General features: G+C 35.2%; 1 protein-coding gene across 7 annotated transcripts in view; it reads left to right on the top strand.

Annotated features, from left to right (window-relative positions):
- The window catches only part of LAMA2 (laminin subunit alpha 2), a 618,514-nt gene that overhangs the window by 185,194 nt on the left and 408,076 nt on the right, over nt 1–25,244 (top strand). For all 7 annotated transcript variants that reach the window (XM_032274826.1, XM_032274824.1, XM_032274825.1 and 4 more), the window contains exon 4: nt 16,184–16,426. In XM_032274826.1, the coding sequence (XP_032130717.1) occupies nt 16,184–16,426 (243 nt within the window). The remainder of the gene's footprint in view (nt 1–16,183; nt 16,427–25,244) is intronic.

The raw sequence follows: 25,244 nt of genomic DNA, 5'->3' as shown, positions 1-25,244 counted from the left end.
CAACTTGCTATTAAAAACTGTTTATCAGAAACTTGTTTAATTTATATGTCAAATATCTGGGTTTTTAAGTAATATATAACAATCAAAATATTCCTAAAAACATATTAAGAACTTTAACAAAACAACATTTTACACTTGAAATGAAGTTAGTACTGGATAATTGGATTAAAAGCCGGTAGAAATGATATATTATCCTATTTAAATGTAGGACTATATCAGTTCTTGGTAATCCTTTTGCGTATTTTTATTACTTTTTCCAGTACCTATGTGGATAATGGTGACTGGCATATAATAGGTAACCAATGAGTAGATATTGAATAAATGTATTACCTTGCTCAATTTTCTCATCTCTGAGCTTTCCTGTCTCTGCTACTATAACATTACTTTCTTAATTACATTCTCTCACTCCACTGCAATAATATTACAGAAGTTATTCTCTGATCAAGAATAGTATAAATTGACAATCCAACCCCTCAAAGGAAAATTTTTTTGTGATCTGAATATTTTAAAAATCCAATAAAGATATAACATGCGAGTTCTCCAGTAGGAGACCATTTTCAATTTTCCAAAAGTTTCAATAAACATTTGTATGTTTCTCTATTGATTGCATAATGTGAGGATTCTGTTTTGGGAATTCAATGAAGTATATGATATTCTGAACTGTAAAAACATAGGACTCCAATTTATTCACAATCCTTTAAAAATTTATCTGTATTTTTGGTTTCCTGAGAAAAATCATATCTTTATAGCCTCTCTGGATATTGAATATATTGAGACTAGTTTTAATTCTCTTGATTTTTATTAAAACTTGGAATTCCAACTTTATTAGTGAACTACATGCTTATATAAAAGTATATTTCATCAAACAGCTTTCTCTTTATCTCTTTACCTTTTACTGTTTTCAGTGTGCTTTAAAATGAATGCTTTTAAATTGTATTATTGAAAGATTTGGTTTTTCTATTGGTACTTTCCTATTTATTGTTTTCTCCATATACATCTTGAGATTTTAATCTAGGTTTTAAAACAAGCATAGCTATATTTACAGATTTTTTTCTATAATGTTTTTCATAAGGATTCTGATTTTTCATCTTATAAAAAATAGTTAACACCATTAACATTTGGGTTTTATTCATTCTAGTTCTCCTCTACACACACACACACACACACACACACACAAACGTGTATACACAAATACATACATGTAAAATTGGCAGCATGCTGATAAAGATAAAAATAAACTATAAAGTTTTACATTCTGCTTTTTAACTGGAGATTATATTATATCCTGTTTTTTTAACTGGAACATCCCCATGTAACTGCATAGTATTTGACACTTAGTTATTTAAAAATTAAATTGTAAACATATGATCTCATAGACTATTTTCCTGCTTCCAAGACTTCTTTGGGACTGTGGACTCCCTGAAATTCCAGGGTAAGATAAGCGAGACAGAACAGCTAGCAGAAGCTCAGGGAACACCACTGACTTTATGGTGTCAGCCAATATCATGAGAGGCCACAGTGTTGCCTTTCAAACCAAGGGACACATTTCTATCAATAATTAAATAAAATTGAAAGCACACTGCCATTGCATTTGCAATCTTCTTTCCTTGTTTTTTATTCATTACAATAATAAAAACAAACAAACAAAAAACAACCCCAAATCAAATGACTCTTGGTGGGGGAATTTTAAGAATAGATGGGAGTGAAGGCCCAGGCTGACTTTACCTCTGATTTAAGGATTTTTATCCACTAATCTAATTTCTCTTTATCTCTCTTTTTGTTAAAAGTTTCAGAATAGGTGTAGGTTATCTTGCCAACTTGATACCTGATGTTCTTTTTTTTTTCAAGATTACATAAAAAGCATAATTTAGGGCCGAGCGCAGTGGCTCATACCTGTAATTCCAGCACTTTGGGAGGCTAAGGTAGGCGGATCATGAAGTCAGGAGATTGAGACTATCCTGGTTAACACAGTGAAACCCCATCTCTACCAAAAACACAAAAAATTAGCCGGGCATGGTGGCAAGGGCCTGTAGTTCCAGCTACTTGGGAGGCTGAGGCAAGATAATCACTTGAACCTGGAAGGCAGAGTTTACTTTGAACCGAGATTGTGCCACTGCACTCCAGCCTGGGCGACAAAGGGATACTCCATCTCAAAAAAAAAAAAAAAGCATATAACTTAGATCTAATGGATCAACCTGGAATAGGTGAAAATATCACTACTGAGTATAATAACTAGTATTTAATGAGGCTTAATATGGGTCAAACACTGATCTAGGTATTTCATATGTATTATATTTTGTAATCCTCACAACTTTATGAAGTATATGATTATTTCCATTGTCCAGATGGAAATAAGATTAGGCACAGAAAGGTTAAGAAACTTGCCTAAGAGACAGCCCATTTAATACACCACAACTGTCTCTCAACCGGCAATTCCCCTTGAATGCCTTCCTGATGGGGCATCACAAAATTTGCAGCTCACACAGAATCCTTATTCCCTTCCTCAAAACATGCACTTCTCTCAGTGAATAGCACCATTCTTAAGCCAGTTGTTGAGACAAATGAAAACAAACAAAAACTCTGGGCGTCATTCTAGGCTGTTCTGTTCTTGCCTTTTATTCAAGTCCTGCGAACTCTACCTACAAAATATACCCGGAATCTGACCACTTATCTGAACTGCTATTATTTTTTTCTAAGCCATCAGCATCTCTCTCACCAGAGCCACTAGTTTCACCACGTACCTAGTATCTCTATTTCCACATCCCCTCTCTGCAGCCCACTCACCAAACAGCAGCCAGAGTAACCTTTTAAAAATATACATTAGATATCACCACCCCTCTGCTCTAAATCTCTAAGTCCTCCAATGGCATCTCAATACATGTAGTCTGAAATCGATCCATGCTATATCCTGTACAGCCCACATTGCCTGACCCTTGTGTGATTCTCCAGTGTCTTAACTGACCACAATCTGTTGTTCCTATTTCATTCTGGCCACACTGACTTTTTTGAGGTGAGCCAAGTTTATTCCTGCATCAGGGTCTTTATACTTGTTCTTTTCTCTGCCTTAAATGCTGTTTCCCAAGATCTTGATATGGCTTCATCACTTGAGCCATTAAGGTCACTGCTCAAATGTCACCTTCTCAGAAGATCATCATCTGTTATAGAAACCACTTCCTAAAATTGTTATGTATTCGTTTTCCCTGTTTGCCGTTGCAGCACTATCCTGAAAAAATGTTTAATAACTGGTTCTCTCCGATTTAAAAAAATAAAAATTAACACGATTTACAGTGTTAGCCAGTTTCGATGGTGTAAATACTCCCTTCATGACTGATTTCAAGTGACCAATGTAATGTCATGGAGTCAATGTAATGTCAAGGAGTTGAGAGAAGATACACACAATTAGATTTTGAGAGCCAGTGCAAACTGCAACACTGGTGTATTGCCTGTTCATATCTTTCTTTATCACCCTGTATTAACACCTAATTTAAAGCCTGGCACAATAAGTAATGTGTTGCTTGATAATATTTGTCAAATAAATGAATTAATGAGCAAGTTAATATGTTACTCTATGGTCTTTAAAATATATATGGAAATGCAGAATATTAAAATCTGTAATACATATCTTGAAAAACAAAGGTGAGAGTAATGTTAGCCAAAGTGGGTTTGACTGCAGGTACAACTCTCCTTCCCACACTTTTTAATTGAAGAGTCACCTCAAGCCTCATTTGAATGTTCTCTTTTCAACCTCCTTAAAAAGATTACTGACAGTGTAGATATTTAAATGTGTTCTCTTCATATTTAAATAATTTCATTTATGTTTAAGCTGCAAAAACTGATCTGAAGATAGTCTGATACATTGTGTGCTTGAAGCATTTGATACATTTCTAAAATGTTGTTCATGTTAAGAATTTATGCAATTCAAATCATGACCTTCTTTTGGCTTATATTCTAATTTTAAGGTTTCTGACCTAGACACAAGAAATGATTAACTCGAGAACTTTAATAGTCATACTGCTGTTCTTCACTTCTATCAGTGATGATATTTGATAGTGTAATATACTTAACAGGCAAACAATAAAAAAGTCCCCTCCATGCAAAATGTATGTAAAATAAGCTTTTAATAAGTGAACAGTATTTACTACCTGCTCTTCCTTTTCACTACGTGCAGTACCATTCTTACACTCACTGCAGACATAACTTTGGGATAAGAAAAAATTAAGTCTCCATTCTTTATACCTCTAATAAAGCTTTGCTAATAGCTACAATCATTTTACAACCATCCACTGTATGTTTAGATTTAACAGAGTCTTGGCTTCATAATGAAACACTTCATTAAAGTGTTTTTATGGCATCTGTTTACACATATGTTGATGGTAGAATTGCATGGGGTGTTCTGTCATCCATTCTTTGACGTTCACATGGATTCAGTTTATAGTGTCAGGTTATGCTACTGTAGATCTCCCAGCTTTACCATTTGTTAAAAAATTGTAGTCAGTCAGACTGCCCAGGAAGCCCCAGGACTCTGTTTTATCCCTTGGGTATCATAAATGAGGAAGCATTTGATTCCATATTTGCAAAATACTACTTCTGTTTCCCAAAGACATGTGGTTTTCTAAGATTTGCTTCTAGACTTTGTTATTAAATGTTTTATTGGATAAGGATTTCAGAATCAGAATTCCATGATATTTTGTCCAACTTTAAATGGAAATGTGTGTAGACTTTTCTAGTGAAGGCTTTTACAAATCATGTTAAGGGATGATTGAATGCTCATAGCAGGACACCTGGCATTACAGAAAGTCTCTAAAATTATTCACCCTTTTAGGGGCAACTATAACCATGATTTTTTGTGACACTTGTAACCTGTTGAATTGGAAAAATATTAATGTTAGACATCTGTTCTCACATTACTTTTAAAGTTCTTTTTCTTCTTTTCCTCCTGTAGCATGAGTCCTAGTTTGATTAAACTAGACATTTGATTTTCTCCAGTGATAACATTATTTTAAAAAAGGATTTTTACTCTGGTGCAAACAATTAGGCTAATGTGAGGAACTTTGGAAGGACCATGAGCTGTCAAACTTGCTAACAGCAAAACATATTTTTCTGACTGCAGCATAAGGAGGACAGAGGAGTTCTGTAAGTATTGTGAGTTCCATGGGTCCTTCTGAGCTTTAGAAATCCAGCTCTTATCACTTCATGAATCATTTCTGACCTGACATCACTGAAGTTGTATTATTATATGATTAGTATCAAATTCAGAAAAACTGGGAGCAAATACAAAGAGAAGAATTTGCAGGGTGATTCTTGTAAGAATTTTATCATGTCTTCTTAAAAAACGGTAGCTTTTCAGAAATATTTGTTAACTTTTCTGGCACTGCATCTTGAGAAAATGTCTATATAGTTAGATGAGTGTCATCTCCTATCCTTGTTTTTAAATCACATCCAGAATGACATCAGGCTCTGCTGCTTTCTCATTTTTTCCTTTCATTTACACTCTTCACACTTCATTGGCAATTGAGGTCACCACTTTAAAATTTAGGGTGAAGGCTACAGGCTAGCTTGAAAAACTGTTGGCAGAATGCTCTCTTTTGCAAGTCTTCATTTTAGAGGAAGAATGTGTGATTTAGAAATATTTAAGATTGTCATTTTGGTAGAATTTCTCATTTATCAATGAGGGCTGTGGCATCTCTATTTATTAATGTTGTATTGGTTAGATATGTTCATCCATTAGGTATGTGCAGAGGTACATTAAACCATCTCAGAGGTGCCATCCTATTTTTCATCATCTATTCAATTGAATTTTAAAAATAACTGAGCATCTTTTATATAGACATTTATATTCTATGATTTCTACTGCTAGCAACTTATAACAGTTTTGGTGGTAAAAAAACGGCAAACTTGCTTCATTACAAAACAAAATTGTCAATATGAAAGGTTCAGTTGTTAATTTAAAATGTAAAATGAGACATGAGAATAACATTAGGTTAGAAATTCCGACGTAGAAAATATCTATATAAAGAAATTAGTTGACAATACTCATAGGCATGAAAGGTATTATGCAAAAAGCAAAAGTAGACAAAACTGGATCTATAAAGTTGCTCTATAACTTACTAGTCAGGTCAAGTAGAATGAGTTACCTAGTATAATGTTTTTCTATTGTTAACATAACAGATTACCACAAACTTAATGGCTTAAAACCTCATAAATTTATTATCTCACAGTTTAATAGGTTAGTAGTCTGATACAAGTCTCATTGAGCTAAAGTCCAGGTGTGGGCAGTAATGCATTTCTTTCTGGAGGCTCTTCATTTTCTAAAATTCATTCATTTAGGATAGAAGATGGAAGAATTTGTTTCTACAGGCTACCTGCATCCTTTGGCTCATGACCCCTTCCTTCATCTTCAAAGCCAGAAACAGGTTGAATTCTCCATTGTACCACCCTAACCTCTTCTTTTGCCTCTCTCTTATTCTTTTAAGGACATTTATGATTGTGTTAAACCCACGGGATTAACCAGGATTATCCTTTTATCTCAAGGTCTTTTAATCATATCTACAAAGTTCCCTTTGCCATATAAAGGGTCATATTCACATGTTCCAATAATTAAATGTGGAGGTCTTTGAGGGACCATCGTTCACTCTACCATACCTAGCCTATTTTGTTTCACTTTTCTAATTAGTCACTACCTGTCTCTTTGAGTTCTTGTTAATAGGGACAAATTTGTGTGTGATAAAGTGCCTGACAAACAGTAGGCCCTAAATAAAATGTTATTTTCTCCAAGGAAAAGATTATTAGGAACTAGAACATTGGGACACACCTTTGTTAAAAAAATAAGCAAACAAACAAAACAAAAACTCTAATAAGAACCACAGCATGGGGATACATACCAGAGCTGGAGAGAAATTCAGGTTAGAGATGTCTTCCTAACACTCCTCTATCTTCATTCTCTCTGGCATTGTTTACCTTCCATTGTAGTCAAAGAGGTGTATACTCTAAATTATTAATAGATATTACTTTTCCAAAGAAAGTTTCAAAGAGGAGAACGACATAGTCAAGATCTGTGGATACTTTAAAGATGATGATGGAGAAAAAGACTGAATTTTGCAACCAAGTCACTAATAACTCTTGAGGGTGATTGTAATAGGGTGATCAGGTCAGACATGGGCTGCAGGGGATTAAATAGAAAAGGAGTGGTAAAGTAATAAACAGCAGAGGACACAGGCTACTCTTAAGAAAGTCCCTAGAGAAGGATCAGAAAATGGGGCAATATATAAGCATGAAAATAGATGATGATATTTCATTTACAATAGCTAAAATTGACTAAGTGTTAAGTGACTCTGATCTGCTGAAAGAATGCATGAACCAAGATCAGAAAGTTTCTTCTGTCTTTGATTTATAATTCTATGCTGTTAACATTATACTTCTAACACTTCCCATCACTACAAATCTTTGCTATTATTCCCCAAATGCTCTGAACTAGAGTGATTCATTTATGTGTGTAATATCATAAATTGGAGAACGTGTAGGTTCTTCTTACGTTGGCAACTGCAGAAGCACAAAAAACAAAGGCAATGCCCAGTATTTCTCCAGGGAGAATAATTTTTAGAAGGCAACTGTAAACTGTCATATTTCTGATTGTCTGTGATTCACACCATTGTTGCGCTCTGTGATGGTTTCATTGAAAGGACTGTCGTGTTCCATGGGGGACTCAGCCTACCTGCTCTTTTACCAGTAGCTGGTGTGAAAGCCATGCTGTGCCAATGACTGTCACAGGAGGCAGGTCAATCTTTTGAAACCATAGATTGTTTCAAATGAGAGAGAAATATGTGAGAAGAGAATAGATGTCAAGGATAGTGCTAAAGACAAGGAAAATGCTTGCCTGGGTTTTCCCTGCAGCTAACATTGTTAAAAATGATAGCAACTTAATGAAGCATGGAGTACTAAATGCATTAATAAGCCAAGGGAGGACCTTATTCATTCCAATTTGGACTCTGCTCACTCGTGTTACTAGTTTTCTTAAGACTGGACTAAAATTGTCAGACCTTATGGGCCAACAATGCCCTTTAGAGAGGATAATTAATTTGAAAGGATTATTAAAGCATATTTCTTGAGCTCAGAATGCAGTGTATTCACAGTAAGAAGCGGAGTTAACCATTTATCAAGATAATTAAGAAAATGCATTAAACATTTGCTCTGTAAGGGCAAGCACTAAATTACCAGTAGTAGTAATATTATGTGAAAGGGAATCAATTGTTTGTTTATTAAAATGAGATGTATTAGTAAGCTTTTTTATTCTGATTATACAAATTTTCAAATATACACAAAAGTATACAGAATACAATGGACTCAAATGTACCCGACACCCATCCATAAGTATTAACTCAGGGCCCCTCTTGTATCAGTTTTCAACTCATCCACATCCTACTCCACCCCTCTAGATTATTTGGAAGCAATTTCCATATGTATTACTCTCTCTATAACTACTTGATTATGTATCTCTGAAGGATAAGGCTCTTTGATAAAGGAAACCATTGTCACATCTAAAAATTAATACTATTACTACTGCTTCTTTAATATTAACAAATATTTAGTCCGTATTCAAATTCATCACACTGGCTTCCAAGTTTTTTTAAAAATAGTTGAATCAGGATTCACATGAAGTCACAGACTGCATTTGTTTGGTATATCTAGGTCTCTCCACTATAACATTGTATATGTTTTGCAACTTATTTTTTTGAAGAAACCACTTTGTTTGTCCAATAATGTTTGTTACATCCTTCATTTTGCTACTTAGGGTTTCTGTAGCACTGTTTGCATATATCTCTGCTACTGTGTTCCCTGACAACTGATAGGTAAATTTAGAGAGTTGCTCTGATTCAAGGTTCATATTTTTGGTACAACCACTTTATAGATGGTGCTGTGTGCTTCCATCATACTGCAGAAAATTTCTGCATGTCTCTCTTTTGGGGATGTTTGTGGTCATCGATCAGCATGAATGGCCACAGATCCATCATTTTATGGGGGCCCCCTTCATAGTAAACTGCATAGTAAACTACATACAGCGAACCTTGTAGTAAAGCGTAGCATCCTCTATACTGTAGCAATTTACTCCATGTTGCTTTTTTCATTTAACAGTAAATCCCATCATTCGTTGCTTTTCCATATCAGGGTTTTCTTGCTTATTATTGCTTGTTAAAATTCTTCCGAATCACATTTTTAATCAGGTTGTTCAGCATTAAGGGAAAAAAACTAATATTTTCATGAAAAAAATGAAATTGCATTATATTTATATATTCTCTTAGGGAAAATTGAAAATAACTCTTGCTGTTTTTCAGAGCTAGACTCTGAGATGTGCTTTCTTGCAGAGTGAGATAGAGAAGTCTTCCAAATACTGTCCATTGAAGAGTTAGGCATTGATTTAAACCCTTTTGAAAAACAATTTCAACAAATAATTGAAAATGTACTCTTCAAAGGATTATCATTAGTCATCCAGTTAGATTATTATTTCTTAGGAATTCTGGGGTGGTAGCATAATTCATTTTCCAATATGCTAATTTCACATGAGTTTAATGTGAGTATACAAAGTCTGTTTTAATTGAGGGCAGGGTGTTTCTTTTCCTCTTATAACGTAAGAGGCAGTTACCCTGAGGTGAAATAGCCTGTTTGCTTACCTGCAACTTCAGGAATTTCATGCTTAGCAATTGCAGTGCACACTTGCAGGGGTAGGGGTAGGGGAATTGATAAATGGGTTGTACTTAATAATCCAGTGACAATATTAAGTCATTTCACTATATGAAAGTATTTGAAGTAAATTTACCTCAAGATAGAAAATATGAGTGGGCAAGCTCCTCCTGAACTCCTCACGTTTTTCTAGGAAATTTTACATTTCCTATTGAAGGAAATGTAAAATTATAAGGGGACATAAAACTCACACAGAAAATAATAATTAGATGTATTTCCACATTAATGTTTTTAAGTTTGAAACATCATTTACAAACTTTTCTCATTGGAGCTTGACTTCAACAAGTCCAGATGTAACATTGTCAGAATCTGTATAATGATCTCTTCAGGGAATTTTTAAGATGATAGTAAACAACTAATATTCTGAGATTGCCTAGATGTTTTTGTTATGGAGTCAGAGCCAGGTTCTGTGTGGCTTAGGTGGGGATGAGGCTTTGAATCAATCCTCTGTTGTACACAGACTTTCCTTACATTCTCCATTTTAACCCACTTTTCACCTCTGCTTTCGTCAGAACGACCTCTGTGAGGTTCTAGACTTTTCTCCTGCTGTAGCCACTTAGTACTTTAGGCCATCACCTCTGGTCTCCTTCCTCTGCAACTCGCCATGGACCTTCAGGAAAAATGCTAAACCTTCCTCATGCTTTTCTTGTTACTGGTTTCTATTTTCTTTCTTTCTTTTTTCTTTACAGTCACAGGGGAAGACCTGATAATCACATTGGCTGTATGTATCAACTCAGAGGGACATTACCTGCAGTTCTATAAAGATTCCCAGATTATTCCAATGGATACTAAGCTTGAAAATATGATGCCTATGATCCTTTCTGATTCCGATATTATATCATCAGTTAATGAAAGCCACCATTCCTATTTGGATAAATAGGAGAATTTGAGAAACATTATATTAGAACTGAGAGTTAAGATGAGCTTTCCATATATATTAGAGATAGTATCACAGTACATGGAAATGTTAAAATTCATAACACGGGCAAGAGCACATACTAGAAAAGTGCAGAGCCTCTTTAGAAGTGAAGCACTTTTGTTCCATGTACACCAATTTGCCATAGGAAGTTCATGGACAGATAGCAATGTGGGAAGGAGACAGGGCTGAACATTGAGCAAAAATTAGAAAGACACAGGCTATTCTCTTGAGAGATTTAGAAAGAAGAAATAGAAGAGAGTAATTCAAGTCCTATGAGAAAGATAAAGCACTGTCTTCCACAGAGAGTGTCCTTCATTAATATTTTTATGGCTTATGTGGAATCAGCCTAAGGAAGCATAAGTCCTATGGGCTTAATACATCATTACAGAATCACACGTTGGCTGAACTCTCTTAACTCTGTGACAGTGATACACAAAAGTCTCAGTAAATCTCCAAACACAATACTCTTTAGTAGTATTTCTTATATTTGTCAGTCTTCTGGGGACAAACGATCTGGGATGCAATAGGTTCCTGAGAATCATAGTAGAAGATTTTTTTTTTTTCTTAATCAAGACCTAGCAATGCATGTACTAGAAATTGCTTCTTGTTTTCAGACTTACTGACATAGGTATAGATGAACTAAGATATTCAGCTGCAGGGCAGGGTCTAGAGTAACCAGAATTCCTGGACTCTTCACTTCAGGCTATGAGAGTTCCTAAGCACTGGTAAAAACCCCAGTGCTGTACAAATATCATTTTACCTTAGCCATGATATTAAAAAGATTAGAGCCGGGTGCGGTGGCTCACGCCTGTAATCCCAGCACTTTGGGAGGCCGAGGCGGATGGATCACAAGGTCAAGAGATCAAGACCATCCTGGTCAACATGGTGAAACCCCGTCTCTACTAAAAATACAAAACATTAGCTGGGCATGGTGGCGCGTGCCTGTACTCCCAGCTACTCAGGAGGCTGAGGCAGAAGAATTGCCTGAACCCAGGAGGCGGAGGTTGCGGTGAGCCGAGATCGTGCCATTGCACTCCAGCCTGGGTAGCATGAGTGAAACTCTGTCTCAAAAAAATCAATAAATAAATAAAAAATAAAAAGATTAGAAAGCATAACTATGGGATGATTATTGTACATTGCTTATTATTTTAAGACTAAAGGATTCTTTAGAAACACCCTATTCTCCCTTTCCACACTAAATGAGATCAAGTTCTTAATACTCTTCTTTTTATAGAAGAAACATCTAATTCAATGTTACATCAGTAATTAAATGGTATTTTGTTAGATGACATGCAAATGAGTAACAAATGGAATATGAAATAGAAATTTCCCTTTGTTAGGTAAATTGTCAAACACTTGTTTTTAAATTTATTTGGGATTCTTTTAAAGACATCAAGTTTGTAACAAGTGCCCTTCAACAGAAAAAATACTTGGGTATCGTGAGATGTTATCTTAGATTCCTGAAACCCTAGCAGTTGTAGCATTTTAATAGTAATAAATGGGGTATTTGCTTTCCTTGCTGCACACGAGAACAGATTGGGGTTGGGGGTTAATTGTTTGGAAATGAGGTATTATAACTACTGATTTTGAAGAGTCTTTATAATGAAAACAAGACACAGTTAATAAAAGTAGGATAGATAACATTAGAGAGTTATTTTATTAGGGCTGTTAAATATTTGGAGTACAGTACTTAAAAAGTCACTGTTAAAATTTTTACAGTTATTCTCTAAAGCCTGCTAAGAATACTGCTATTTATTACATTTTTAATAAGGCTATATACTATATTTTGAAAGTTTACTAAAAAACCACATGACTTTCAAGTCATTTAAGAAGTCCAAAAGAAATTCCATGCCAACAAATTTAATTAATTTTGCATGGAATGTGAAAGAACGCATAGAAAATAAATGAAAGAGGGATATTGTTTTGAAATAGGACTCATTCGGTGTTCTCTGAGGCAGTGACTGCTTTTCCATGTCACTTACTGCTGGCTCTTATGTTGAATTATAGAATGAGTCTGTGGGGTCTCTAGTAGAACTTCTCTTCATGGGTTACTTTTTATCTATTATTCCAGAGCCAACACAGGAGCTATGAAGCCATAAATCCATATTGTAGCTGCATGAGAACTTGGCCTTGTTTCATATTTGCACGCTGAGTGCTTTCTAAGCAAAGTTCTTTATCCATCACGTTAGTGTAGTCTTATTTTTCTTATTGAATACCTGTGATCTCTAATATGCTTTGTTATCTCTCTTTTTATTTTATATCTTTAAAAAATATCTCTATGTTTTTATGTTTTTTTCTTCTGGAAGGAAACAGCCTCACTTGAAATATTTATACAGATTCTCTGTTTCACAAGAGCCTGCAGTATTTTGTATTCATTATCTCATTATCTCTTCCCTGGTTGTGTCTTTAGAAAAGAAACAATGGACAACAGAGGGTAAAAGAGTTTAAGTAATTTTCTCAGCTGACAGAGATCTAATAGGAAAAACACTCCAGGAATGTATGCCTTAGTTCCTGCAGGTTGCAAAATATACTAACTGGGATCCAAGCTCTAACAAACAGAAAAGCCCAGTGTTAAACTCATAACTGTAACATGGAAGCACATTACAGTGATTTTGGCTATTTAACTAAATGTAATCAATATCAAATGCCCACCATTTCAGAATAATTATAATAAGGAATACAGCATCTTTAACCCATTTCTTGTTTGCTCCAAGAATACCCTCTGGCAGCACTTGCGGCTGCAGTGTTTACCCCAAGATAACTTGTGGATTACTGTTCTAACTTTAGCCCCAAAGTTTGCCATGACATATTTCACTTTTATTATTATTTTTTTGCATTGGTCTAGTATATTGACTTTGGAAACAAAAGACATCATTCTATTTATAGCATTCTGTTTTGGTAGTAGTATTTCCATATACAAAATAATAGTAATTCTTGATTGTTGAAAATGTCAGATCCTGGAAAATGTAGCATTCCTACATAAAAATATTATTAAATTCTGATCATCATATACATTTCTGTTACATTAGAATTAGACATAAGTTTGTTTAGAAATAACTAAGAACAGTTTTATATTTTATTTTCACCTTGAAAATCATATTTGCTTCAGCTTCAAAGAACGTGTTTATGTAAAATTAAATGAAAGCTGGCAGCGAGCTGTACTTTTTTTTTCTAGTGGGAAATGGGTTAAAGATGTACAAGCTGGCCAGGTGTGGTGGCTCACGCCTGTAATCCCAGCATTCTGGGAGGCTGAGGCAGATGGATCACCTAGGGTTAGGAGTTCAATACCAGCCTGACCAACATGGTGAAACCCCAGGTCTACTAAATGCACACACACTCACACAAAAATCAGCTGGGTGCAATGGCACATGCCTGTAATCCCAGCTATTTGGGAGGCTGAAGCAGGAGAATTGCTTGAACCTGGGACATTTCATATCTTATAGTAGAGACAACGCTGTGCATTTTATAAGATTAATCAATTGGTACATTTCTTGGTGAATTTTTATATAAAGAAATTCTATGTGATGAGTTGTTCAATATGAACTGTCTAAAAAACAATTCCTTATGAATAATACCTAAAAATGCACAAGTAGCAAATATCTTTTATAATGGTTGATATAACATCCATTTCTATTTTGCTCCCACTTTTGCCCTTTCTCTGTGACTTGTTTTACTTTGTCTTTATTTTAAAGATAATTTTATTTAAAAATAAAACATTTATGTTCATACGAAAAATATAGCAGAATACAGGATGGAAAAAAAAAGTCCTAATTTTTCCTTGACTCCTAGAGGTAGCAGCTTTCATATGTTCACATATTTCCTCTCAAAATGTCTTGGCATATTCAAGCAGTTATAGGTGCATGCATAGGTATGTATGTCCATCTGCAGTTGTGCTTATCTATAAGCCGTTGTAAATATAAATTCATCAGTATTTCCACCTGCATTGATACTCAATAAAATGGAATGCTCAAATGCAGAATCCCTCAGAACAAATATCTTGGCTGTCCTTGCTATGCTCTGGTCAATCAGATGGTCTCAGTGAAGAGGAGGCGTTTGGGAGGTTGGGCTGCAGTGATTTGTCAACAAGTACAGAAGCATTTCAGTATGTTATCCATTAGTTAGTAGTTCCACAGCTGTGGCTAAAAGGCTAAGACTAACCCTTCTTTGACTCATTTGATGGCTGATTTCCCTTCCACTGCTCTCAAGCGTGCCTGCATTCAAGTAAAGATCTCGAAGGACTAGCATCAGAGCCACCTGTATTTCCCCATTCCATACCAACTTTTTATATTTTAAAATCTAGTCCCTTAGGGCATACCATAGGTCCTATACATGTATGCATGAGGTACCATGTCAAAGCTATAAAGCAGATACAATTCATTTCTAGAGCATCCCTTTGAGGATTCCCTCTGCAGCTCAGCAGGCCTGTTAATCACATTGTAGCGAGCCTATCCTACCAATTGTGCCCCTCCAGTGACCCCATCCACTTAGAGCTTAGAACTACTAAGCCCTCATACTTCATAGCATTTACTAGTCAAGAACATAGCATGGTGTTTTATTAATATAGCACTTTTCATATGTCTCATTATTACAATGTATTAACCCATTGATGATGGGATAGTAATTCAAACTAATTTGTATTTGTCTTTCTACCTAGAATATTGTACATAAATGTCATTCAATAATGTTTCTGCACTATATTTTGGACTATAGTGGGAAAGACACAGATATGCACTACCTCAAGAAATATAAAACATTTCTTGTTTTATATCTTCAAATTCTATTCAAATGTGTAAATAGAGCATTGCCACATTCCTCTCCATTGTCACTCTGTTGACGGTAACACCTCTTTATTTCACCCCTTTTCTTGCACGTTTACTTTTTGTAAAGAGAAGGTACAGAAACCCTTCATTTAGTATGTTTCAGGTTCAATCAGTTGTCTTCATAACACTGAATTTCTCCTCCACTGCTTTCTATTTTGGGATGTAGAGGAATGGACATTTATTGAGGCTTTATTGCCACAATTCTAGAACCACAATCTGAACATAGGAATGTGTTTATATTGTTTTTGCTGTACCATACTAACTCCATCTAAATGGCACTTTTTTGAGGATTATGTGATATAAATAAACATGTTTTCTAAACTGTCAGGCACTATTCACACTGGGAATTTCTAACTTGTATTTTATAGTCTTTAACATAGTAAGGTGAATAAATTGGTATGTAATATTAATAAATGCTCTGGGTGGTAATGATTATAATGGAACTTTAAAAATGATGTAAAATGTTGCCAATGAGTTGTTACAAAACCAAAATCCAGTCTTAATCCTTTTATTTTAAACCCATGGTTGTCAAAACAAAACATCACTTCTTAGCAAAAAAGTTATTAAACATGAACCTGTAATAGAACATTATAGGATTATAGAATAAGATTTGAAATTAAATCGACTGTAGTATTTAGACTTACATTTGACGTAAAATTATGAGAATATTTGGGAATTCAACATTATTGTTGTTGTTATTCTTCCCTAGGTGTTCCAGATCGCGTATGTGATTGTGAAGGCAGCTAACTCCCCACGGCCTGGAAACTGGATTTTGGAACGCTCTCTTGATGATGTTGAATACAAGCCCTGGCAGTATCATGCTGTAACAGACACAGAGTGCCTAACCCTTTACAATATTTATCCTCGCACTGGGCCACCGTCATATGCCAAAGACGATGAGGTCATCTGTACTTCATTTTACTCCAAGATACACCCTTTAGAAAATGGAGAGGTAAGATGAGAAAACTCACCATTTAAGCACATTTAAGGTGAAATAGGCCTGTCAAAAAGACCTGAATATATATCAGTAATTAATGTCAGGGAGATTTTAAAATAGGATTTGGCAAAAGTACATTTAAATAAGTTATTAAATAAAAAAGGAAAACCCGAGGTGATTAGAATTTTAACTACCTTCATGTGTCTCTCATCTGCAATAAAGATCAGAGAAGAGGAAATAGGTTTAAGCTAGAAAGTCAATGATTAATTTTACATATAAAGAGACTTTCTCCACAGTGAGGATTGCTAATGATTAGAGAAGGATTGGAGACCGTAAAGGTGGCCCTACATTTGTGTGTCCTCTGGTCTGAAGATGGAGACAAAAGAAATGAATATGTGAGGAAATGTAATCCACATGAAAGACTCGAATGAAAAGTAATTCTTTCCATCTTTTGATGTATTCTTGCTGTCACCACATAGGGCTACAGTGGGGTTTCTTCCCTGAGTCAGGCTTTGTGGAATGGCAATGTGCAGGAAATCTTAGGCTCTCCGTGATGTGCAAGTTAGTTTATATGCTTAGTTCAAATATGTTCCACTTCTCCTGTGTCTTTCATCCTGTGCGAAGAGTTTAGATTCATTCATTGATTTTAAGCCACGTATTCTGACTATGGCTTCTGTTCTCATTAGTTGTGTGTAGTTTTGTGTGTGTGTGTGTGTGTGTGTGTGTGTGTTTTCTATTTTCCAGCCTAGTTGTATGTTCTTGATCCAGTTACTTAAATTCTCCGTACCTCAGTTTCATTGCCCATAAATCAGGAATAATGATAATAGTTCTTACCTCATATAATTGTCAAGAAGATTAAATGCATTATTATATTTAAAGCATTAGAACAATGCTGAAATGCACACCAAGTACTCGATAAGTGCTATTTTTATTGTTTTGCTGCCATTAAGGAAATAATAACCATTACTACTATTATTTTTATTATTAGTCTTCTCTCAAATACCCAAACTTTGACTTAGTAACCCTCTTGGATTCTTCAATACCTCTTTAGGATATTTCCCTAGCTTGTCTCTCTTTAGTATATGTGACCTGCCTCCTTTCATCCTACCTAATTATGTACATCTCCATTGATATTAATGTCTAATATTCTCTCCCCAATAGTCCACACATCTGAAGCTAGTGTCATCTTTTATATTCATGTTTTTAGAAAACCCCTATTCACATTCTATCATGCCCACCCCAGCCAATCCAGGGTTATCTCTAAACACTTCTACAGAAAATTAGCTTTTTGACATAAATCTGTCAGACTCTCATTAGGCACTATTATTATTTTAATGTATACCAGTGCTTCGTTACATTTTAAATTACATGTTCAAAAATACCAGTTTTTGGGAAAAACATTCCAAATCGTGCTCTCAGCAGAGATCTCAATCTGCCAAATGACAAGGGCTCAAATGCAGTGAGTCAAACAGCTGTTCAACCTGCTTTGTGCCTAGAGGCATCCAATTCCTGGCCAGTTTGGCCTGAGGATATGGGAGTAGGGAGTGCAGAAAGAGTATATTTGAGTTGAATTTTTATTATTTTTTATCCTAGATTCAGTTTACCCAAGACTAATAATTCTCTAATATTTTAAGACTATTCTATACCTTTAAAATGATTCAATTCAGAAATTCATTAAGCAATATAAAATACACCTAGGCAGATATGTAATATACATGTCGCAAGCATATACCCTCCCATTGTCTCCTTTAATTAATGATGGTTCTCCATTCTTTAGAACAAATCCGCCTGCCAATATGAAACAAAAAGATGTGTTAGTTTCTTTAATTGGCTATACTGTTTTCACTCCTAGACAACACTTACTGAAAACTATTTGATGATGGTAACTATTAGGAGCAACTGATTGAGCTATCTCTGTGACATGTTTACTTACATCTATATAGGGAAGTGAATGAAATAAGGAACAGAAAGTAATTTGAAATATTTGAAATAGAATGAGAGGAATGAAGAATAAGAATTAAATTCAGACCTCTCTTAGACTATCTGTTCATTTTATACAGCTTATTTTGTGGAATACGTTACTTTTTTGAATAGACAAGTGATATTCTCCAAGACTCTCAGCTTAATGATAATAGAACTGAAATAATAATTGAGGTCTCTGATTCTCAGGTAAATATTTCATCATAATCTGGTAAAGACTAGGGGCTGATTTTTAAAAGTTGACAATTGCTAAACTTAAAAATGGTTAAGAGGAGATATAGTATTACAGGATCCAATGTAAGTAGAAAGAATCTTAATTCTGAGATATCATGGCGTAGAAAAACACACATGGAATTAGAAGACCTGGATTCTGGTACTGGTACCTGTTATTTGTGGGACCTTGGTCAAATGATCTAATCTCTCTGGGATTAAATTTATTTAATAGATGAATTAGTTCAATGCCCAAATTGTTCTAAGGCAGCATGGTATTTTCTAAAATAATATAGTTTGGCTATCATACAATATTTGAGGATATCCTAAAAGTTTTGGTTGCTTGTCTCTAACGTTTTCCAGATGAAGTGGCTGTGAAATAAATCTCACTCATCAGCTTTAGTTTTAAAATTATGTGCTTTCACATAACCCCTGGAATACAATTATTAGTTGTTTATGTTCATAACTTTACAGAGAAGTGACAGCCAAATAAGAGAAACAAACATAAACCAGTAAATAAAACATGATTCTATAAGTACTACAACAGTAGTGTGTACAGAGAGCAATAAATCTTCCCTTGCTTGAGTAGAAGAAGGCGCATTGAGAAGATAACTTCTCAGAATACAGAAAAACCAGAACAACTCTTATCTCAAATGTCTCAAAGCCAATATGCAAATTCATCTCCAATAATGCTTTGTGTTAAACTCAGTACATAACAGAATTTACCTCCATTGTTGAGAGATATTGTTATTAGATATAGAATTCTAGGTTTGCAGTTATTTTGTTTTGGCACATTTTACTGTTTTCTGGTTTCCATTCCTGATATAGAGAATACAACTATGTAATTTATATCTTTTGGACTGATTTTTCTTTGATTTCTTTAAATATTTTTATCTTTATCTTTGTTCTTCCATAGTTTTACTGTGATGCTCCAGATCTTTACTGTCCACTTCAATAGCCACTAGCCATATGTGGTAATTCAAATTTAAATTTCAGTTAATCCAAATTAAATTAAAATTTAGTTCCTCTGCTGCACTAGCCACATTTCAAGTGCTCCATAGCCACATGGGACTAGCAGCCACCACACTGGATTGGGCAGAATGGAACACTGCCATTATTGCACAAAGTTCTGCTGTACAATGCTGCTCTAGATTGTGCCTTTTTATTTTCTACATACCTGCAGAGTGATGTCTTTCGTCAGTATTTCTCTCTAAATATTGCTTCCTCCCCATTCCCTCTGCTCTATGATTCTAATTTAAAATGACTTGGAACTTTTTACTGTATACACTATGTCTCTTAAACTCTCTTCTTTAGTTTTTGTCTTTTTGTCTTTCTGTATCTTCATCCTAGATATTTACTTCTTGATTATTTCTAGTTCATTAATTCTCTTCTCAGCTATGTAAATATTGCTATTGAAACTATTCATAGGATTCTTAATTTCATTTATTATATTTTTCCATTTCTAAATTTCTCTGGTTCATTTTCAGATAGAAGTTGTTTCTCATTTTACTTTGAAATTTTATATTTGGAGTAAAATTTTTATTTACTAATATGATTTATACTAAAATTTCCAATATTCTCCTTAAGCATAAAGCAAAAATTGTTTTCAATAGTTTTTGTCTGATAACTCTAATGTATGGCCTTTGTGGATATATTTTATTTTCTTTCATCAGCTGATTCTTTGGCTGTTTTACATTCTTATATGCCTGATTATTTTTGTATAACAGAAGTTGTATTTGAAAGAGAATGTGTAGAAATAATTTGAGAGCTAGTATATTGTCTTCATCCTGTGAGGATTTTCTGATGCTACTGCCAGGCAATGGAAAGCTGGATCATCTTAATTCAATTTCAGGGATTCAAATTTCTGGGCCATTCAGATGATTCAAAGCAGTGCTATAACCCAATGACAGCTGCTTTAATTCCAGTGTATGCTCATTACCATGCTGCCCGTCTTTGGAGTCTAAGCCAGTGTGTGTGGGAATCACCAGAGTCCCACCCATACAGTCCTGGAATCCAACTTTTGTCTTCCTAATATAGTAGGGCTGTCAAAAGTGCTGCTCAGTCTCTTAGTCATGTCTCTGGACAGGAAAATGCCCACAGGACAAACGCTGTCACAATGTACCAATCACCTGTCTGGACATCTCTTTTGTCCTTGATGTTGAATAGGTTTTCTTCACCCTCTGGATTGCTCTCACATGGCTTTAAACAGATGTTTTTGTATATTTATCCAGTTTGTCTCGTTGTTATCATTAAGAGTGTTGACTCTTATTGCATAGTCTACCATAAATAGAAGCGACCGTTGCACATGCATTTATTTTTTTTAATTTGGGGATTAGGTTAATTTACATACATGTATGAAGATTACAGAGAATCCTCACATTCCCTCATCCAGCTACCCCTAGAAATAATGTCTTAAATAGTGACAATACACATGTTAAAACTAAAAAGTTAACATTGGTACATTATTGTTAACTAAACCACAGACCTTATTTAGGTTTCATTCATTTTACCAATTTCATTTTCTCTCTTCTGGGATCCAATTCAGGTACTATGTTGCATTTAGTCATTGATCTGTGACAGTTTTAAGACATATTTAGAGATATTTTATAGAATATTATTCAATTTGGGTTTGTTTGATGTTTTCTCATGGCTAAACTGGGCTTCTGGGTTTTGGGGACCAATACTATAGAGGAAACAGTTTTCTCATTGCATCCATCATTTTTTATTAATATATGCATATATTTTTTGTTTCCTTTTTATTGATTTATGGGTATTATGCTTCCATTAATAGATTTTAAAAATGCTTTTAATTTTTATGGCAACATAGTAGGTATGTATATTTTAGATAGATTTTTAATGTGGACAACAGTATCTAAATATTTACTGTAATTTGTAATGTATGTTTTTGACTAACCATTGAATGGTCATTTTATTTCAGACCTTCAAAAGACTCCTTAAATATGTAAGAAATAAGAAAAACTTTTTATTGATTATAGCTCACTGCAGCCTCAAATTTCTAGGCTCAAGAAACCTTCCTGTCTAAAAAATTAACCCCCAGCTAATGTTTAAAATTTTTTTGCAGAGGCAGGGTCTTACTATGTTGACCAGGCTGTTCTCAAACTCCTGGCATCAAGTGGCCTTTCCACCTTAGCCTTCTAATGTTACAATCTTCTGAGATTACAGGCATGAGCCGCCATGCCTGGCCCAGAGGAGAGTATTTTTAAGGCCCAATCATGTGACAAGACATTGTGAAATAAACATGTCTCGCTAGCTAGACAACAATGTTCATGTTTTAGGCTTAGAACATTAATAGGAAATAGTCTTCTTGTGACTAATGCCCAATCTACCAGTCTAAAGTATATTACATTGCCACTTGTTTAGAGAATTTTTGAAGACGTGCCACAATCATTAGAACATTAGAGCTGAAAGATACCTTAGCTAAATTTCTCATCCATCTAATAAAGGATATTTAAACCCTCAATTTCAGCCCCTGTATCCAAACTTCAATACTGCCCTATGTCTATATGATTACTGGAGATGTCTAGCCTTTCCTTATGGCCTCTTTTACCTTAACCGCATCCTCTCTGATTTTTAATTTGGCTTTGTTTGTTACTCCAGCTACTCCCACCTGTTTCCCTTCATGGTTTGGTTTGGCCTCTTCTCTGCGCTCCACCCCATGTTGATTTCAAGGGCTAACAAATGTTAATCATGTGAATTTGCCAGTCCCCTAGATAAACAGTTCAACTACTACCAAGAAAGAGTTTAACCCTGAAGCCTAGCATCCTGGGCTTGCATGCAAAGGGAGAAGAGAAGCTCACTCCGAGCTATGAGATAATCATAATGTATCAAGTCTCAAGGCCTGGCAAAAAAAGGGATAATGGAGGACATAGGAGAGATAATAATATGACTGGGTATGTCATTATCTAGGCTGCAAAAAGAAGGAGGCTTTGAGCAAAAGCCTTAAAAGAGTTTTATTTTAGAAGGGCAATTTTCTATCATCAGTGCCAAGAGAAGGCTCAGCAGGGACCCTGCTTTGCCCTGCTTTGAGCAAATGATACTGAACTCCCTAATAGGAGTTGCAGGGTATGAAGCAACAGACCGCAGGGGCCTCCATTACTTTGAGGCCAACCACACGGTAGAGGTCTGGTGGGAACAGCTACGTAACATGCACGTCCAGCAGTGCCACAGGGAACCAAGCCATCAAGAGCTACCATCACAGCTCAAGTGCTGCCTCTGCCAAAAGCAGTATAGCACAGATGCTATTAAGAACTGCTCACAAGAACTGCCACTTGGAGACACCCCTGAGAAGTTGGCTTTACTTGTAAAGCACCTAGGAGCATTTGAAAAATAGCTCCTCCTGAGACCAGAACTTTTATTTAATTTATTAGATTTGTCAGAGGCTCAGGAAGCCCTATGTATATTTTAAACAAGTAATCTTGGTGATTCTTATGTCTGTATTCCTGGCTTATTGTTCAGCTATTTCCGGCCTTGTTGAGCCCTGTAGGAGAAGAGGGTACTGGTTATTTAGGGAAAGAGTATTGGTCATTCTAACTACTTCCAACTGAAGAAAGAGACTAACATTTTATGTTATGAAACATGATAGGCTTTGGTGGACTGAGTCTCTTGGAAGGTTTGAGTTGAGCCAATAAACTTCAAACTAAAACTAGATTGTTGATGATCGAAGGGGTAGCTGAGAGAAGAATCACAGTAATAATATTGAGGAGGACAGGCTATCTAGATGGCACTGCTTTAGGGATCCTAGAATTAAAATTATAATATTTTTCTGTTATATGGGACTTTTCCATTTCTATGACTTGGATTATTGCTTTTAATTTATTTGGATTGTCACTAGACTGCTAACTAAATATTCATGGTTACCATAGTGATTTTTCTTCCATTTCTTTATACGGAGACCTTTAAGTTATTTACATATGATTTCCTTTCCTTCTTAATGCCACCTTTTCACTCTCCTGGACTGCAGCTCAATGGAACTTAGATTCACTTTGATTTTGCTTTGAAACATGGCAGGCTTGTATAAAAATCCCTGGAGAAGCCATCATTAAATCTTGAAGATACTTTTTTTTTTTGTAAACTGTATGTAGAGCTTTGATATTATTTTGATTTCCTATGTGACAGAATTTTATATATACAGACAGAATATTTTTCTTCCTCTTTTCATCATCTGACATTATGGTGATCCTTAGAATTGCAAATACTGGAGAACAGAGACACAAACTCAAGACTGTATTAAAAAATGTTTCAGAAATTCTCCTTTGATATACTATTGTTAAGGTTATAACATGATTTCACATGTGAGTTTGTATGGAAATGAGAGAATGGAAATGAAGACCTAGGCTTTCTCAATTACCCTTGCAATTGTTCCTTTAGGGAGAAGCAGAGGAGTATTACTAATTTGTATTGGTTTTGAATAGAAATTTAGGTAAACAATTATTTGGGGTTTCAGGCATCCTTTTTCTAAAAATAATTCTTTTTAGATCAACACGTAGCCAGTCAGTACCTGGAGCAACAATATTAAAGTACCTCCCTACAATGAGGTTTATATGGAGTCCTCTAAAATATGACATGTTTCAACTCTGGTTGGAATGCACAGAGAGGCTGAAATATTTTGGAATGACAAACACATAAAATACATAATACATTTAAGGTAATTTATTGTTATATTTAAAAAATACATCTTTGTAACCAAGACAAAATTAGGAGGATGATATTCCTCCTTTTGTTCTGTTGATCAATTAGTAGACTGCCTTACTCCTCTAAATATATATATATATATATTATGCCCAGAAAATATCCACAAATCCCTGTTAAATTTATGCAGTATTGTTGAAAAACAAAGATGGCCATGGAAACTGAATGAGAAAGGAATCTTGAGGAGAAAACAGCAATATTTAAGAGACCTGGTTCTCTCGGTGTTGTGGGACAGGATCCACTGAAGTGGAACAGAAGGGTAAGCTTCCGCTAAGCTAGGTAAGGAAGCCCAGCGTTGTGGAAGAAGGTACAAAGACACTGTACGCTGACTTTCGGGGAATTACCTGGATTTGGCTCTCAGGTAGCTCTGCCAAGGATTAGCAGTAGGATTCAGAAAGAAGAGTAAACTACCTAGTATGTGCCGCAGCCAGTTTACATAGTTATAATGACGATCAAATTAGAATCTTATGTCAATATTCTCTTTAACCTCTACAATATCATAGTAAATTCTCAAGGTTCAGCAGCTAACATTGGCGTAAGCCTAACTGTGAAATGACTGAGCTGGCTCATCCTGGAATGTGAGTGGGGAGTGTGAGACGGACACAGCCATACCACATGGGGCCATGGCTAGGGAGGGCAGAGGCTACTGAACAAGATCAAAGAATAAGCAAAGCAAAAAACCACAAGCTTGCTGAAGTTTGGAGGACCAGAAGGAATAGGTGAGGGTCTCAGTGCTAATGTGGGGTTCGTCCTGGGCCAAGCAGACAATAACAACAGTAAAAACAACAACAATAATAATAAAAGCAACAACGGTAATAACAATAACAAATGATGATGGCTAGCATTTGTTGCACATTTATTATATGGAGGGTGTTAATCTAAGAATTTCACCTTCAAATTCATGTATGCTAATATTCGTCCCATTTTACAGCTG

This window comes from Sapajus apella, unplaced genomic scaffold, assembly GCF_009761245.1.
Source record: "Sapajus apella isolate SASKATOON/1434 unplaced genomic scaffold, GSC_monkey_1.0 scaffold6, whole genome shotgun sequence".
In the NCBI taxonomy this organism is placed as follows: Eukaryota; Metazoa; Chordata; class Mammalia; order Primates; family Cebidae; genus Sapajus; species Sapajus apella.
This window is presented reverse-complemented; position numbering and strand designations above follow the sequence as displayed.